Raw genomic sequence first — 19,842 nt, forward strand, 5'->3', positions numbered from 1 at the left:
CATCTTGAAACAAATGGAACTCACAGAAAATTTGCAGCATGAGCAGGAGTCAGAAACATTCTATATAAGAGTGGACAGCTGCTTTCATATGAGGTGATCCTAAAGACCCCTTCTCTTTGCTAAAATACCCTGTCTCATGTACAGTCCACCTTCCAACTGCCATGACAGTTGCAGATAGGGAGTTTGCTATCAACAGTCTTTCATCTCAACACAGAGCTGGTTTCAGTGTCACCCTAAAGAAACATCTGGGCTAAAATCTACTGTAAAAAATAGTTCAATAACATAATTAAAATTGAAACCCATATGCCTATGGTCCAAGGAAACAAATTCACATTTATCAGGCAACCTGAACTTTGACTCATTCCAGCTTCAAAATCTTATTATTATCTTAACACAGTCAATACATGTGACAATGCATTTAATACAGTATTTAAGTGGCAGCTATTTGAACTAAACAAGAAAAACCAATTTCATTAGTTAAACATGTGCATGTGTAACAGGCAGGACAAGCAGCTCTCTTGGGTCTGTCTTCTGGTCACAGAAATGCAGGACAGACATACCATTACTGTCAATTAATAGAATTCCTGCCTGATTAACAGAGCTCTGCTGTGGCAGCACTGCCAGCTTTGTCTTTCATAGTCTCTAAAGTTCCTCTAAGATTTTTACTGCGACTACTTCCAAAAGTAGCTTATATTTCCTCAAAATGCACACAGCCCTCTGTTTGTGTAAGAACAAGAGGTTTGTTCTTAGAACCTATTGCAAGCTTTTAGGGATAGGGAGAAATTATCAAATTGGAAAGAAACACTTCAGAGCAATTCCTTGCTCTCTGGGAGGCAACAGGTTGGCAGTAAGGTCAAATCTGCCACATATCCTTTATCATCACACGCCTGATGTGCTTTCAGAAGAGGCTTTGTAGCAGGAGGAAAATGCATTTTGCACAGTTATAACACTACAACATATCACTGTGGGTTAGAGAAGCAGTAATACACTCCCTTTTTGTTAGGGCACGACATCAAAAAACCTGACGTATTGCCAGGTGGAGGTTTAAGAGTCTGTTCCTGACTCTACTGCATCTAAATCAACACTAGAAGATTCAGGGGAATTCAGCTCAGCACCTCCACAGTTTGTGTGATGCAGTACTGCAGAATGCTCTGCACTAAAGGAATGACATGAAAGAAGGGCATTCTACAAAGCAGTTTGAAAAGAGAGAGAAAAGACAGAAACATCAGTCTTCCTGGCACAAAAAGCAGGTAGCAACAGTGGAATCACAGAGCCATCAAGGCTGGAAAAGACCTCTAAGATCACTGTCCAACCATTAACCCAGCACTGCCAGGTCACCTCTAAACCATGCCCCTAAGCACCACAAGCACAGCCCTTTATAGCTAGTGAATTTCTTTCCCCTTCATGAACAAAGGTAGATCCAGACTGTAGATTTCTGAAAAGTTTAATGATAAAAAGGCTTTCAACATAAATTGCTATCATTATTATCTAATGCTTTTGCTTATGTTTTTCCTTGGCAAAGAACAAAATATTGTATCACACACACACACACAACAGGCATCTACCACATATTCCATTAGATCTCAGACAAACAGGCATCTGTTAAGGTACAGGTTTCTTGTAGAATGTTATAAACAGAATTTCAAATCTGATTTGGATTTAACAGCTCCACTGAAATGAGGATCTGTTGTAAGCAGTTCTATAGAACTAAAGTACAAAAAAATCTAAGCGTGTAATCAGTTTAATGTTTGTATAGTTGTGGAGGGCTGGCAAAGAAAGGACTGGTCTCGAAAACAAGGCAGCTGTGGAATATAAAGTTATTAAAATTTGGGTATGACTTTCATAGGTATGCAGAGTATAAGCATACAGATAGATCACAGGCCCCAAGGCAACAGGGCCTCTCCAGAAGGATATTTGAAATCTAAAGATGAATTTTCTTTGACTGCCAATACATCTTCAAAAGAAAAGACACAGGAAAGGCAGAAATATTTCAAGATTCCCTTTGTGTTGTTCACAACTGCAGTGAACTTCTCACGTCGTAGATGCAGCAAAAGGAAATGGCCAGAGACAAGACAGCTGCATTGACATTATTGCCCTCCTGAAGTTCTTATGATCTCTCCTCTTGCCGTTTCCAATTTTTCCTGTTACACAGCAGTCCTAGTTCGCCACATTAATTTTATTCTTCTCTAAGAGATAAAAATCACCAACTCAATTATACATTTTGCTATGAGAAAAACACTAACAAAATGTGGAAGCAGGGACAGGAACGTGATGAACAAAAACCACTAGAGTTTTTGTGCCTGATGTAATGGGAAAACAGCCACAATGATTATGGTAGTTAATATCTGGCACCACTTTGCAGTCTCAGACTATGGGCTAGGGGGAGAGAGGAAAGAGGGGAGTGACTTAGGACCCTGAAGTTACAGAGAAATTAAATGTTTTTTTCATATAAGCTTCTCATTGGCCTCTAGCCCTTTAAAAGTAGCAAACAGGCTGATATCACAATTAGAAGAGAATGGCTATGGTGTATAAATGAACAATTTAAATGTCACGGGCATCTAAAATAAATTTTGCAATTACTAAATAAACTAAATAATCTCATTTGCACTGACACCCAATTACAGTACACTAATTAGTGTGTTTTATTACCTCCTCACCTATCCAATCGCTTTTGCAGCAGTTCTTTTCCACCAGCCAAAACATTAGTTATTTGTGAAACATATTAATGGATTTTTACAAAAATCTGACAGGACTTACTGGTTAAAAATCTGTGGTGACTTTACATCATTTTAAGTATATTAGACATGAAATTATTGATCAATAAACAAAACATCACAAGTATTGCAGATCCATGGATATAGTATGACCTTTTTGGGTTTAATTAAATAACCCATTGGAACTTCTGACAATGCTGAGATGCGTGCAATCAATTCCTACTGCATCAGCTACAGTTTGCACTAGATGCACTATAGTTTGCACAGGGATTCAAACTCCAAGAGCCACCTAAAACAGATGTATTGCTCCTGATTGGAGTCTGCATCCCAGTATAAATGCACATTTGTGCATGCATAGTCCAGCAGAGAGATGTGGGCAAGGGAATCACAACTCACCATCTGCAAAGTTAACATTCCTTATTGAGGGCAAATATTCCTCTAGTGGATAAAATTTGTACAAATGTGTTTATTCTACACAAATGTGCAGCAAATGGTTTATGCAAATCTTTCCATCTATGGCTGTTCAACAGCTATTCACTGAGGACAGCTTTAAGATTTATGATTAATAATTTGAACCCTTAATTGATGATGTTAATACCATCAAGATCACGGTATACAAAAATTAGCTGGTCATGAAATTCATTATATAATTCAAGTTCACTGTTTTGCTGAACATTCCCAGACAGTAAATTTCTCTGTTAAAAATTCATGGCACATGAGCACAACTGTTCTGTAGGCAAAAGTCAACACTAATCAGTTTACAAATAAATATCGAGGAATAAAAATGGAAATATCCAATTGCAGTGAAAGGAAGGCCTGGCTTAATGCAGGAAGCCTACTATATTCTATGAAATCCTACTTAGCATGCTTCAAAATTTATCAGCTGAGTAAAATCAGACCTCACTTCACACTCTTATCCCAAAAGTACTAGTATTGCAATTCTTTAATTAAAAATAATAGCACCAAAATTATATGGAATAATTCTAAGCAAAATGGAAAAAAAAGTAGAACAAAGAAGCAGGCTCACCTGTAACAACTGAGTTTGAACAGGTAGATTTTTTTTTTCTGACGATTAATAAAACAAAGCCTGTGAGACAACGGAAGTCCTTGCAAAACTACAACAAAGGTGTTTTTCTCTCAGGGAAATTTATGCCACCTAAGTCTCCCATAGGAGGGACTGAAGAGTCAGAATATATCCTCTGTGCTTTTCTACCCTGAGCCTTTCTTTCAAGATCTTTCTCCAGCCCTGTCGACGCAGCCATGCTCTCCTAAAAGGAGGTAGGACTTCACTTTCTAATGATTGCACAATAAGGAAGGCTGTTAACATGCATTTGGTTCTGTGGGTTTGTCTACTGCTTGCTCTTCCAAAGCAGGCTAAAGGCTAAAAAAAATGCTAATAGAAAGTCTTAAAAGATGTAGTGTTCCTGCAGTTCAAATGGTGCCCATGCACAGTCATCTCATTAACGACGATTTCACAATTTGTATCAGCAGTCTTGAAGATGCATAAGAAGTGACATTTAAAAATAGGTCCAGAAATAATACAGTGAACTTATAAATATATTCAAGCATAAAAATGAAGAGGAAGATAAATTATTTAAGTGAAAGGATACCACCTGTACAAGGTTAAAAGATAGATAATGGCCATGATCAATTGTAAGCCTGTGAAGGGAGTACAGTCCTAAACAGGTGATCCATCGTGAGCTGTTTCATGGATAAAGTTTGATAAAGTTGTGGAAGGAATAGGAGCAGTTTTAGACTGTGCTTTGAGTCCTTGGGCTTTGATTTGCTGGTATTTGAAAAGGATTCTTAAATAGTACATGATTTTGTTTGCTTGCACATTTGTCTTTGCTTCTGCCCCCTGTCCATATCCTGCTGCAGCTAACACAGAGCTTTCCCTGCCTGAGGAGGAGGAAGATGGGATGCACTGCAGCCAGAAGCATTACAGATTGACCCAGCTATTCCGAGACAGGGAGCACAGTGTGACGTGTCTCCTGATACTGACATCCAAGGGGCCTAGCCTGGTCATGAGCTTCCCACACGGCCAGATCTGGAATAAGGAGATGCTTTTTTCCAGGTGAATGGGCAAGGACTGAAGAGGGAGGCATCATCCTTGTCCCAGGGCTGCCTTGGGATTCCATGGACCAAATTCTCTGACATATGGAACACACTAAGAAAGGCAGGGCAATAGCAAGCTTTCCTGCCCTTCTCCTGGGACAGACTGTGGTCACTGCCTTTGGTCCTTTGCAAGAGGCCCCTGGTACATTCAAGCTCTTCATCATGTCTGGAAATTATATAATAAAATTCTTACAGACCTTCTGACCTAAACATGCTTGCCTGCCACTACCAAGAGTTAATCCAATGAGCCAGGAGATCCTTTCAGTTTGGGTACGGGGTGTTGGTGCCCAGCACTGCTGGGAAGGATGTTGTGAGGAGAGGCTGGAGCTGCTCCAGACAGTTCCATTTGGCTCCACAGCTGAGCCTGTCTATGTGGCTGGTGATGTCTCTGTGAGAGTGCACCTGAGAAAGAGCAGAGCAGTATTGGGCAGTAATGAGTGAGGAAAAAGTGTGAGAAACAGCCCTCGGAGTGGTCAAGTCAGAGAACAAGGAGGGGAAGGAGGTGCTGGAGCAGATCCTGGTTTCACCCCAGCCCTGTGAGGAGGGTTTGTGCCAGCAGCAGGAAGGGCAGGTGCCAGCCCATCACCAGCCTCCCACAGGTGTAATGCAACTATGTAACATCACTGATTTCACTGCTGATCAAGCAGAAATTCACACAAATCAGGGGTTGGCTGTATGCGACTTTGTATCTGCCCCATTCATTTAAGGAATTCTGCAGTCATCATAAGCAGCTTTATGCTTGTTTTAGTTACTCTTATTAACTGTGCATCCATAAATGAGTTGTTAATCACATATATGAACAGAAAATGTCTACAGATTTCCTACAAAGACTTGTCCACGTACTCAAAGTCAACCCTGTTCCTCTGTATTTAACACCACTGCTCTCTGTGAACTAGCTCCCAGCATGGCTGCAGTGCTGCCATGAAGCCTTTCCATTCTATACCAAAATACTACCAACATATTAGGAATAAAACAAGCCACTAGCTTTGGACATTAACATAACAGCTAATCATGTTATTATTTTTACAGCAACAGTTCAAAAGCTCAGTGGCTGAATAATTATACCCCAACCTGCCATCATTAAATAAGCATTAAAGTGCTATACACACTGCTCTGGGGAAAGGAGAATTCCAGAAAAAAGAAAAGCTAATTATACTGAAAGGTAAGACATCATTTTCGGCAGTAAAACTAAATTTACTGTAATTAAAAGCCAATTTTCAGCTTTGGTTTTCCAAGAAATATTAAGTGTCTTAATAAATACATATTTATCCCTCAGATTTGCAAGATGGTCTCCAAAATGAAAAACACCATATGTGGCATCTTACAGACTAAGCAAGTCAAGAAGTAAATTCCTACAGTATGAAACAACATAACCGGTAGTGCTAGAGTAAATTTAAACTTGTAATCGGAAACTTAATGGAAACAGAAAACAAACAAATTGATAAACAGCAATTAGTATCTCTCCAAATCTCTTACAGGATTTCATTTGAGGAGCAACTAACAAATGCTCAGTATTGAAATGTTTTTTAGACTAGTTGTTAATGATAGTTTGTGGCAGCAAATTTTAACAGCAGGTAAAAATTCTCTCAGCATTCCACATAAATTTTCTAAGATTAAATTTAAACCACAATTTTTACCAAAAATATTTGGAAGTCATACATGCTGTAAGTCCTGCCTAGATGCCATTGTAAGGGCACTTCCTGGGTCTGTGGATGGTCACAAAAAGCAAGAACAAACTTAACAGTGAGAAAAAAGATGCTCTGTGTCTGACGTGATTCATAGGCCACTCTTTTGGAAAAATGTCGAAGTTAGATGAAATGGCTAAACTCACTTCTAAAAGCACTAAAACATCTGTACAAAGAGGTTGTCCCACAAGGCAGAAAGTGATCATTCACACACAAACACAGAAAAGGCTTCCTCTTCCTCCCAGTCTGCTTATCCAGCTTCCTGTGACCATTAAAACCAAAGTCCATTAGCAGCCCCTCTCTGCATGAACTGGGATGGACTGCATGGAGAGAAACCACTCTTCTCCCTCAGGAGCCATTGCCACTGCCCTGCACCAGCAGAACTGCATCATTAGCACACAGTCCTTCCCCCTCTTTAGCTTCCAGGAGGCACCAACCCTCCCTGCTGGCAGTCCCTCCCTGTCCCACGCTGAAAGCAGCAGCCCTGCTGCTGGCAGTGCAAATACACTACTGCACTCTTTTAAACAGGAGCAGATGGGGGGGAGTTCCTCTCCCCACGCACTACTCCTTTGGCATCTCCTGATTGCTCTCATTAAAAGACTAAACTTGAAGAGTGTTATTTTATTACTTACTCATTGTTGGTTGTCTCCTCAACACTATGCTACGAAGTTATTAGGAAAAAATGGAGCAAGACAATCTCTTGAGTCCAGTGGCCTGGGCCAGAGAGTAACAGCAATGTTTTAAGACCATTTGACCTCACCTAGACAAATAAATGTGCTTCCTCATTAGGGCTTCCAGTCTGCATTAAGCAGCAGGAAGTGAACATATTTTCCTCTTTATTATACCTCTGCTGCAGTCTCACTGCATGAATCAGAAACTCTAGATCTACAACAGAGATTTGGATCAATCCACTGTTTTCTTAAAATCCGTATCAGTTTATTTAGCCAGAAATCTCTAGACACTTGGCTCTGGTAATAATTTCTCTCTTGAGTCAATTTCAAACTGAATTTTAACGTATTTAATCCAAATTATACGTCTTGATTTTCTTCAGGTTCTTGGAGATCCTTGGAATGGGAACTAAGGATCAAGAATCAGATAAAATGGTTTCCAATAAAAGAAAAGAGAATGTTGTATGTATCCACCCTACTTCTCTACAATGCTTGGTTCATTATTAAAGAAAACTATCTTAGAAAAATACTTAAAAATCAGACATTTTACACTTAGAAATTTTATATCACAAGACATACAGGACAAAGCAACTCCAAATTAATGTTAAGATTTTAGAATCTAGTGCTTCTTACGTGAAAAAACAAATTCATCAACTCTTAGAAATCTCAAACTCTGGTCTATTCTAAGAAATCTCATCCAATCTTAATACTCCATTGTACACACTGTCCAGTGTAAAATACATCAAGCTACTGGACAAAATGATAACAAATCTGGACAGCAACTGGAGTATGCTACAGGTCACAGTATGTGCTACAATGCTCCTGAATGCAGCTGCTTTGTTCTTGGACAGGCAGTTCAGATGTATGCTTGTCTCACACATATATTTACGAAAACCAGAATGATTAAAAAAAAAAAAAAACAACCCCAAAACAACAAATGGGTTCACTCAGTGGGTCCTGCATGGAGCATTAAAAAAAACAAGGTGCTGCTGATGGTATAACTTCATGAACTCACTGCTTCAGTTTGCAGAGCTTTACAGCCACACTGATGCAGGTCAGAAAACACATTATGACTTGACATAACTGATCAATATGTAGATTTAATTTCAACTTCAATAAGTAAAGAGCAGGCAGAAGAAAAATCAAAGAGCCATAATAAAACTTATATGAGAGGAAAATTAAATAAAATTACTATCATAAGGAGGTCAGAGGAGGACAAGAGACAGACAAATATGCAGAGAGAGAGAGAGAGAGAGAGAGAGAGAGAGAGAGAGAGAGAGAGAGAGAGAGGGAGAAGCCAGTTTAACAGTGAAACATCTGAACATGGGAAGGAAGCTGGGTTTGATCCAGGCAAAGACTGGAAGGCTCTAAGAGGTACCAAGCATAAGCCAGCACCCCCAGATGCTTCTCCGATAGCTAAGGCAATATAAAAATAAACAGCTCCCAAAGATCAGAGTACAGGCAGTATTTCACCTGACACGAAGCCTTTGCTAAGTGTACTGACTTCTCTTGTCATGGCAGTGTGGCAGTGAATGACAGGGTTATGGTGGAGAGAGAAGAAACACATCGTGCTATATATGTAAAATACCTCATCCTACCCATGTGAAATTCAGCATGTTATCTTTGTGCAGCACATCAACAAGAGGCTCATCCTCTGGTATCCCCTTCTACACATACTACCTTGCAGTAGACTGTCTCACCAAACACATTCCAGAGCTCAATCACCAACTGTGCAGGAAGAAGAGCCTGTTTGGAGATTTTTCTGGGAACAGAGGCAAAGGCCCAGGAAGTCTGCTCTGTTAGGGGTGGCTCTAGAGGAGAGGCTCTCCTATGAGGAGGGGACAGCCTGGTGAAGAAGCTAGCCAGAAGGCCCTGGTGGGTGACAGGACTGTCAGCAGTACCCAGCGCTCTCCTCTGATGGTGAAGGGCCATCTACTCTCAGTCCTGCTCAGTCCCATCCATGATCTTTCCCCTCCTCAGTAACACAAACCCAATTAGACATTTTTGCAAATCTATCTCCAGGCAACTGTGCACTATTGAATCCTGCACATTTACCTCCAGCTCTGAGCTGAACACTCAGGGGCATGAGCTAGTGAAACCTGGAATAGCTTTCTCCACTGCTCACCGCTGGCCTACAAAGTGCCATTTGAATCAGTGTTTTTATAAGTAATTTGTCATACAATTATAAAACACTACTATTTCTGCATAGGATTCAAAGAATAAAGAGAAGTCAGTTTTTCAATATTGTTTTTCTTCTTTCCCCAAATTATGATCCTACTCTTTCTCCTTTGAAACATGCAACTGCACAAGTTTTGAACTGGAATGCTCTGATGAAGCCCATTTCATAGTGAAGGAGAAGCTGAGTTTTCTTTTGCTGTGATGATTTTTCCACTGCCACAAAAGATTAAGTGCTAAAGGTTCTGAGTTTAAACAGATCAGTTCATTACTTTGTATTTCAGCTCTTCCTAACTGTGATGCAAAGGTGGCTTTCACTGCAGCTCAAGGCTAGGTACAGTGATTCCTATAAAGTTAATTCCTCTGCAGAGGGACAAGTTCAGTTCACTATTCACCGCCTGTCCTAGCTTGACTTCATAGTCAAACATTAACAAATTATGCTGTAAAATCAGGAATAAGAACTGTAATAAGGAGAAGGGAAGATTTATACCCTCTTTAAACTAGCTGTCCATGTAGGTTTTTGTTGAACTAGCATGCACTGAGCTGAGTTCTCAGCTAAATCCTCCGCTAAAATGAGCTCTTCAAATGAATTTCTTTCTTAGTACATTTCATTTCCCAAATGAGAGTTGCAGGGATACAGTTGATGGACTGTCTCACTGAAAACTTCTTTCCTTTAATTTTCATTATTTTATATTTTTTAAAAAAGCAGGCAAATTTTCAGAGTGCCCTTATATGTTCTTACTCCAACAGGCAACTGTTAAAAGCCTTGTCTCTTTTGGAAGTCACAGTCTGCACAGAAAATCCTATTTAAATGAGTTCTGTTCATGTCACATTTCTCATTCAGCAATTATTATCTCTTCTCCTGATTTAAACAAGTCATTTGCCTTCTCTTTACTATATCATAAATCCAAACAGCTGAACTCATGCCCCATCTAAAACTTCATTTCATAAGAAAAAAAAGCTATGGTTACCTCTTTGGTAAAATTAGCTTCTGCTAATAGCTCAATTCATTTATCCATTTCTTTTATCCTTCCTGTCCCAAGACTGTTGCATTTCTAAACTGTTTTTTAGTTCAACTTTTGCTGTAACTTATGAAACATTCTGGGCATCACCTCCACAACTGCACAGAAGCTGCTCAGCACTCTTGAAGATCATGTCTCAAAGACCACTCATGCACAACTTCATTTTCCATGTGCCTATAACACTTCTGCACACCTCTAGGGGTGGACATTAATTTACCATAGTTAAGTGGGACCAAACCCTTCTTCTCTAAGTATAATCATTTCTCTCTTTGTCACATGTAAATGAAACTATAGGAAAAAAGGCAGTCCTAAAAAGATTTCTAGCACAAGCACTTCTACTGTATTTTCATCAGTCAACCTGGGAAGCAAGAAGATAAAGCTTTAGGGCTCACAGGCTGTGAGAGATAAAGAACAAAAAGCACAAGACTCACAGTCTATCAAGATTAGGACTCACATCAGCTTCATAACAAGTTCCCTGTGTTACTTACCACCAGATCTACAAAGCTACCTCTGAATTTATGTCTGGCATCTTCCTTTTTTTCCCAGCATACACACTGTCAATGCCTCTCCTCTGCCAGATCCTTCCTTTCAACCCAATTCAGATTTCCTTTTCCCCCCAATTTTTCTACTTTTCTCTTTTTTTCTTTTCTCTCATTTTCTCCTTCTTTTAGAAAAATGTATTTCTATCACAAAAGAGCCAAGTGCAGTTCCAGAGACTTGATGAATAGGCCCAACATACAGACACATGGTTTGTGAGTTGGCCATGCATCATCAGCCTCATTTATCAGTGTGGAAACTTGTAGAACAGCAAAGTGCATCGGCTCCCTAAGAATCCTGTTCAGTCCCTGGGATAAAATCTGCTTCTCATGTTCTATATTCCAAACACTTGTCAACAGACTCAGATTTGCATTTTCTATTTCCTTTGTTTTGTATTCTGGTCAGATGTAGAGCTCTTCCCTTGAGAAATACCAAATTATCCACACTTAATTGATTTCTTATGTTGATATCATTGGCAATGTTAAAGTAGAAAAAATAATTTGAGAACTGAAATGTTAACTGGAATCCAATAATTCTTACAAAGCTGAAAAAAATAACAATTTGATCTAATCCCATACAGTTTAGCAAAGATAAAAACAAACAGGATTGCTACAGAATGGCATTCAAACACAACACAGTCATTTTCCATTTGCTGGTTTTATGTGAATAGCAAAGAAACCATCAGCTGATAGATAAATGAGTCATTGGCATCATTACCAGAGCAGACAAAGTCCTTCTTCTGCACCTCTGCCACCAGGAAGCCCCTGAGGCTGACGGGGGCCAGGCAGAAGGTGAACTGCCCGATGGTGCGGCGCTGCCGCAGCCAGTCCGACAGCCAGGCCAGGTGGCAGTCACAGTGCAGGAAGTTGGAGTGAAGACGCCTACAAAAGACACAACAAACCTAGAGTTATTGGTAGTTTTTTAAATATAAGCCACAAACCAGAGTAATCAAGTACAGGTCTGCCCAGGTCTTCATTAGATTTTCAGTAGGATCATTGTAGGCTCTTGCTTACGGCTGAGTCAGGGCTTGAGTGTCTGCATTGCCATATAATATACAAAGGCCACGTATAAATTAGTGCTATTATTTGTAATGTCTTGGAAAAATGAAGTTCAACAATGACCCATCTGCAGCTGGCCACTCTAGAGAAAAGAATGTGCAGAATTTAAGAGTAATCACTTTGCCTGTGATTTCGTATCAGAAAGAACTGCATGAATGTGATATCTTTGAGTGAATTCTAAGGATGGCTTGTCTAAACATGAGGACCAGGCTGAAAAACAGGATGATGTGTGATCCTTCCTGCTTCTCCCTCCTTTGGGGAGAGTGGGAAAGAGGGAGAGAGAACTCCTTCACATCAGAAGCTATTGATACCTTTTATATTCCTGTGTTGGCTGTACAAATTCATCAATGCTCTTTTCACTGTGGCAATTTAACCCAAGCATGCAGGACCTACAGAGGAACTTTCAACTCATGGAAGATCGAGCCACACAGCTCCCTACCCAGCCTGCTCCATGCCTGGCTCCAGGGGCTTGCAGTAGCATTGTCACACTGTGGAGGGAATCTGCAAAATGATGATGTGTTCAGGGAGCAAACCTGTGAATTTTAATTGCTACCAAACTTTAGGTCAAAACAAAAGCCTGGGACATTAATTATTTCATTCCCATAATGAATCATGCATTTGCAGTGTTACACCAAATGAAATGATAAACCAGATTGAAAATCCTGTCAGAAATGGTTAGACAAAGCATTATTCACTGATATTACAGGCACACAATTGGTGTGCACTGGATTTAGCCTTGTCCATCCTCCAAAGAAATTAACTGCCTGTCTGTGAGCAGTTCATACTGCACAGCAGCAGCACAGCTCAGCAGTGGCGCCCGGCCTGACAGAGCCCAGATTTGTCTGTCTGGGGTGGGCAGCCACAGTAAAAAACCCCCACAAATCTGGAACTGAGAGTTTATCCTGCAGGGATGGAAGACACTAGTCTCCTGGGAGCACTGTAAAAAGCAATTGTTCTAGAAGAATGGCTAGAAGACCTTGAGTCGAGGGATTGTAAAGCTATTTAACTGAAGCTGCAATAACTTAGATTTCTAGTAAAATGCTTTGTTATTATGAATCATTAATCTGGCTTTTTGTTGAATGAAAGAACAAATAAACACATAAACATCATCTAACCAGAAACCATCCTAAGACTTTGTTTTAACTTAAGAGAGTCAGCATCTCATTTAAATCCTCAAAGTCTCATCCTTCCCACCACTAGAGTCAACAATGACACTGAGGATCATCTTCCTTCAGGAACTGGGAGTGAGGTCATGCCATTCCCTGTATCCCCTGTATGGATGTAGGTAGGCAGGAGTAACAAAATTACAGTTTCACAAAAAGGGCAGTTTTCCAGTTCTGTGAGTTGTTTTACTCCCTCACTAAATCGATATCACTGGGTTCTGGGGTCTCTGTTTGAGCAATGCAAACTGCCACCTCTTGGCCTCAGCAGAGCCCTCCTGGTCATTTGCTCAAGTTTTTTTGTGCAGCTGTTCCTCGATTTGCCTTTTAGAGGAGACCACTCAGACAGCCTATCAATCTTAACAAAGCAGCCTATTAAAATATATTTTTGATAATTATATTAATGAATACAGCCACAAAAAGACTTTACACAGTACTTCAAAAGCATTTTACACCAATTCTCTGTGACCATGAAAAGCCCTGAAGTGATTTCGCACCTTTCTGTTTACCCTTATATAAAAAAAAATACAAGAAATTATGCAATTGCCTGTCCCAGCAGTCACTCACACATGTAGGGACAACAGGACATTTCCAATTAAGCAAATAGGTACAGAGGACATGCTTTAACATAAATAAAGCTGCTTCAAGCAAAGGAAAGCAGATCAATAAAAACTAATTCCTGTCAATTCCAATCAAGGCTAAAAGATCAATGAAACTTAACAGAAAAAACAGTTGACTAAAAAAGGTTAGCACAGAAGAAGTGATTTTAGTAAAGAATTCCTCAAGTGCTTCAAAACTTACTAGCACTTCTCTTTTTTTTTTTTTCCTTTCCCCTGAGAGGACATGTTCAAGGTGAATATACTTTTTATTTTTCCTTCTCTGTTCCAAAAAGAGAAGATTGTTTTGAGAGCCATGAAGAAAAAGCTATATATCCACAGAACCATCACAGCAGATGTAGCTGCGGCAGAAGCAGCCCCAAATGTCCTGCTAATGGATCTCACTAGAGTGTAAAAGAGACACTTAGGGAAAACACTATCCACACTGCACTGGGCCTCAGCTAATGGAAAAAAGGGCTCGTCCCTACTTAAGTACCATTCAGACCAGGGATTTCCTACAAGAGCTTCTGAAAAAAGCACACCTAGGTGTGAAGCTATTTGAGAATATGTACAGAATGATTATTGTTTTTTAAGAAAACCGTAGAGTCACCAAACTGTAAAGAACATCACTCATGATCCATTTGGACTGAATTTGCATCAGCAGCCAACAGACTAAATGGTAAATCTTATTCAGCTGTTCCACCTCAGATTTCTCCTTTTGTGCAAACTCTTCACTGAGGTTGTATATTAAGAGAAACAGATTATCAAGTGTGATAAAGCTCAGGAAACTAGAGAGAATATTAACATTTCCACTCAAGTAATATCTTTATATAAATATATAAATACTTCATATAGTTGAAGAAAAACTGATCATTCTCACATATGCTCAAGTGCATGTTAGTTATTGGGGCAGAACTATCCATTTACATAAAACTTGATTAAAACAAAATGGTATTAACTTGAGCAAAATTAACCTGAACAGGTATGAGGCTGAACAGAAAATATTCAGAAAATATTGAGCAATATGTAGCAATGTTTTGTTAATGACTGTAACTTATAAAGCATTAATTGCAAAAAGTGCTAAGAAGATGGGCTAGAGGAAGAATTTTTAATATGAAGGAGCAGCAGAAAAAATTATGAAATGCTATGTAAGTATTCATCTTAATTGCTATTTTGATGACCTTTCTGTCTCTGTTGAAACAGATGGAAGGAAATACAGAAACCAAAAACATTTTACTATTTTGCCAGCTGTCTGTGTAGGAATTTCCAGTGCCTATATTGACGTGCTAGGGGTACTGCATGCTATTGGGCAGTCTTTGGAGACTGAAACATGTCAACTGATATTGATGAAACTACCTTTACAGAACATAAGGTGAATGGATACAGATGCAAGTTTGCTAAAGAAGTTGCTCTTTTAGCCATAGACCCTAAATTAAATTTCCAGCAAATCCTTTTAGACTGGGTCAGCATTCATGTTCTATAAAATGTGGCTCTCAGAATTCAATATAAAAGCTTCCCTTTATAAATCCTATTTATGACTTCCTTCCCTTTTCTTTTTCTTCTCCTTTTTTTTTTTCTTAATTATAGCAGAGGGGGATTAGTCAGTGTAAGTCTCCGGGGAGCTATATACAAAGCCATCTCTGAAATTAAACTAAAAGGAAAATGACAGAAGGCACTGAGCTCTGCTAACAGACAAGACTGGCTAATCTCGAAAAGCCAGGCAAAATTTCTGGACCATTCTGAGTGAATAAGAATAGGCAAAACTCCAGGAACCTAAAGTCTACACCTTTATCTTCTTTATCCATTCTCTTCCAAAAGACAAACATCTCATTTCCATTTAATTACTTACATTAAGAGCTAATAATGTCATCATTTAATGAAGAATGCAAATTTAACTTGGAGGTTATCTTACAGAGATTGACATAAGTAAGAGACATTTTTCTTCAGTTCTGTTATTTATTTAATGTGATTTTGCACATGTAGCATCCTTGAAGCATTTTATTTTTTCAGTGGCATAGAAAATTTCCAGGCTAGCTACTATTTCCCATTCTTTGCCTTTAGAACTAAATACATCTTGGTTGAGTTTGAGATTCTGGAAGAGAAACAGAGATGCTTTGTTTAAGCATGACTTTTCCTGAAGCAATATATCCCCTAAAGGAATTTAAAGGAATAATTTACTTAAAGAAAATGGTTTTGGTAGGATATGGGTAAATTATACAAATGCTCAGTCTAATTTCACAGTCTTTGTATTTTGGTCTACTAAAGATCAGAGCTTTTCCAGTGCAATGGCATTCAATGAAAAAAAAAAAAGGATTTGATGTAAGAGAAGCTTTTATATAAAAATGCATCAGAATCAGTGACATTTTACTTCAGAAACTATCTGGAAAAGAAGCATTTTTCAAGTTCTTTAAAAATGCCTTATTTCAGAAATTAGTATTCTAAATTCAAAAAGAATAAATAGGATTTAAACACAGGATATTAACAAAATTCAATAATTTGACCCATCTGGGCAGTTTTTACAATCTTGATGATGTTCCAGCTTGGAACATGTTTCACATTATGAATTTTCCCATGGGAAAAAAACCCTCCAGTTTCATTTCCAGGTGAATTCAAACTCTTGGTAAAGCTCAATCTTACTTAATGCTGGGTAGATCAAATACACTTGGCTGTCAGGGCCTTGAGGACACCAGCCACTGTCACAGCCCTGCTCGGTCTCGCCCAGCCCTGCAGTCACCCAGGGCTCCAAGGCAGCCCAGACAGGGCTCTCAGCTCTGCCCCAACCAGCCCTGCCTGGCCACTGGTCCTCACCCGTGCCTGATGTCCTCATCTACAGTGGTGCCTAAGTCTGCCCCTGCTGGGACTGTCTCCCTCAAGAGAATCACAGAACCACAGAAAGGTTTGGGCTCAAAGTGACCTTAAACACCGCCTAGTTCCAACCCCCCTGCCATGGGTAGGGACACCTTCCACCAGGCCATGTTGCTCAGAGCAGGGTGAACTGTCAACATTGGAAGACTGAAATGAGAACATCAGAGATGACAAATAGCCAAAGAGTTGGCTTGCACCAACATTATTAGATTATAATATTAGAAGATATACTCACAGAGTCCTGATCTTTGGCATGTGATTGAAGCTGGTAACAGGAATGCGGGTGATGTTGTTATTGTTGAGAGTACTGTTAGGAGAAAAAAAAAAAAGAGAGAAAAGAGAATAATAGATTGATCAATTATTTACATTTCTTCACAACACACTATTTACAGAAACAAACTGTTAAAATTCTTGGCAATAAATCTGTCTGGCTGCAAGCAGCAAGTCACACTCACCAATACCTCTGGCAATTTGTAATATACCATGAAAAATATTGTTATGGAAAAGCAACCAACAGTAGCATAAGAATGGCTGAAGGTTACTGTTTACCATGTCACAGCAACGAGGTGTACAGAAGATGAGATTTTATCGACTACGGGAATGGATCCAGACTTGTCAGTTAAGCTGCCACTTTGAAAACCTGGTGCAACTTGAGTGGAGGGACATCAGGCTCGGGCACAGCAGTATGAAAGCTTTGCACTTAAAGTGCTCACTGTCACAAAAAGAGAGCTGTTGGCTCTCACAGGCTTGTTAACACAGCCCCCTTACATGGACAGACAGCTCAAATTGCTCTTTGGAAACACACGGACGGATGGGCTCCCTTTCCTTGGTTTCCTTATGAAAAAATATATGGGTAGTGAAACAGACTGTAATAAACCATGTCATGACCCAGGCACGTAAGGATTGCTGCTGCTCTATCAAAGCAGAGCCTAAAGAGAAAATAATCTTGGCTGCTGGTAGGGACCCCCTTAGTGCTTCTTGTGAAAAATGAACTGACTCGATTACCATCAGCTGAGTGTGCTGCTCCCATTTACGTAGCTCCTAATTATATCAATGACTCTCTAGCAAATTAGAAGCTATAAAGTTTATCAAGATGGCACAGGAAATGGAAAGCACTCCAAGAGGGCATAATTGCCATGCTGCAAGTGCACCAAACCTGCAAATACAGTAGCCCATTTTGTCAGGAGAATGGATGCTGCCAGTGACCACGCTGTGTCCCAGCAAGGCAAGTCCTGCAGCTACCAATTTGAAACATGTGGTGTCCACAGCACTAGGGCACTGAGCAACCTCTGCTTTCTACAAGAGACACAGTACTCCACAGGGTCACTTTGGTAGAAGACAGTGCTTTTGTGTGTTTGTGTATGTACTTAAGAAAATATCTGCTGAAGCAACCTAAAGGCATATTATCCTTCCCTGAACTATTTAGCTGTTCCAATGCCATGTATTTACATAGAACATTTAATCAAAAGCTCTAGAAAAGTTTTACAGAAGTTAACTAGCCCTCTTGGTCATCTGCCAATGTAAAAACATTTTTACAATTCAGCCTAGAAATCCCTTGGCAGAACCACCATCTACAACATCTGCAGGTTAAAGCTAACTAGATGATACCCTATTAAGACTGTTTTCTGGGTACGCAGGAAGATACAAACACATGTTGTCAAGTCCAGAAGGTTGAAGGGTAACACAGCTCCATGCAGGCACATTCAGGACAGGGGTGTGTGAGCAGCTCTGACACTGGGAGCAGTGCACTTGTGTTGCTGCTGTGTTGCATCCTGTCAGGACAGGACAGTACCTGAAGGGGCCTACAAGGGAGCTGGAGAGGGACTGCAATGACAGGACAAGGGGTAACAGGTTCAAATTGAAGGAGGGGAAGTTTAGGTCAGATATTAAGAAAAGGTTTTTTACTGTAAGAGTGGTGAGACACTGGAACAGGCTGCCCAGGGAAGCAGTGAATGCCTCAAACGTGGTGGTGTTCAAGGCCAGGCTGGATGATGCCTTGAGCAACCTGGTCTTAGTGGGGAGGTGTCTCTGCCCATGGCAGGGGGGGTGGGACTAGATGATCTCTAAGGTCCATTCCAATCCTTAAAATTCTATGATTCCATGACAGCGCCTAACCATTTTGTTAGAAGGATCATAGCTGGTATTCCAGCCTAGTGCAGCACCAGATGGATGCAATGGCAATCTGGAGCCAGCTTGGGGGCTGACATACTCATGACAGCAAACTGCACCAACAGAGGAAAATTACCCCTCCTTTTCAAATCTGTGAGCAGAGAGAGTTATGTCAGTAAAAGCAGAGTTTTTAAATTCTGGAATCTGCACGTGAGGTCCTTTGCCAGAGATCTGTGTCAGTCAAGTCACACACGTTCACACACCAGGCTGATAAGAGCTGTAGGCCTTAGCACTTCATGGCTTATACTATAACATGTAGTACTCATTCCAGGTCCTCTGGAAAACCTGATGATACCAAAAATTGAACAAGAAACACATAGCTAGGTATGGGGATCAATGGGGATACAAACTACACATTTCTCAATGTGCAAGGCCTCAAAGGCAGTCTTATAAATTTACTGGGCAAGATGAAGAGCCTGTCAACTTCAGCAGCAATCCTGGAAGTTAGCTCTTACACCTATCAGCCACATCACCTTGCCAGCTGTGCATCCCAGCCTGCACATGCTCCTGCCACACTGTGGCTGCGGCGCTGGCAGGGAACACCATGAGGATCTCAACTCCTGCTAATGTCACAATGACAACACACACATGTCCCACTGTGGCATTTCATATGGTGCAAAGTGAACCTCTCTGTCATACAACTGATACTGCTTGATTACCTTACTTGCCCAGTGATGCAACCAAAGTGTTTTGTGGCCAGTTAGCCAAAACAAGCCTGCACAACAATCTCAGAAAGTGAACAAACTCACTAAGAGTGCATGAATATATACACCTACAGACCCACCTCTCAGTATCTGTATTGATTTGCTCTTTGCATGTTGAGGAAATTAAAGCAGGGCTCACAAATGGTGTTTGTAATTGCACCACCACATTTTTTTCTGTAAACATAAACACATAATTCTGAGGCACTGACTCAGTCATCTCTTGCATTAAAATCAGCTATGCACTCAGTTGGAAGATTTTAGGTATACAGTGATAAATAAAAGCCACATGTAAAGTCAGCTCGAAAAAACTGAATCACATACATAGCTGATGTCTGAATAGGTCACACATGGCACTACAGAAGTCAATGGAGGCC

At 40.1% G+C, this 19,842-nt stretch overlaps 1 protein-coding gene across 1 annotated transcript in view; it reads right to left on the reverse strand.

The window, feature by feature from the left end:
* Positions 1-19,842, reverse strand: part of SLIT3 (slit homolog 3 (Drosophila)) — a gene marked incomplete at both ends in the record, with an annotated part of 216,259 nt that overhangs the window by 152,644 nt on the left and 43,773 nt on the right. Inside the window, 2 exons of the mRNA XM_009074707.1 lie at positions 11,634-11,797; positions 16,831-16,902. Of these exons, the coding sequence (XP_009072955.1) occupies positions 11,634-11,797; positions 16,831-16,902 (236 nt within the window). The remainder of the gene's footprint in view (positions 1-11,633; positions 11,798-16,830; positions 16,903-19,842) is intronic.

This window comes from Acanthisitta chloris, unplaced genomic scaffold, assembly GCF_000695815.1.
Source record: "Acanthisitta chloris isolate BGI_N310 unplaced genomic scaffold, ASM69581v1 scaffold375, whole genome shotgun sequence".
In the NCBI taxonomy this organism is placed as follows: domain Eukaryota; kingdom Metazoa; phylum Chordata; class Aves; order Passeriformes; family Acanthisittidae; genus Acanthisitta; species Acanthisitta chloris.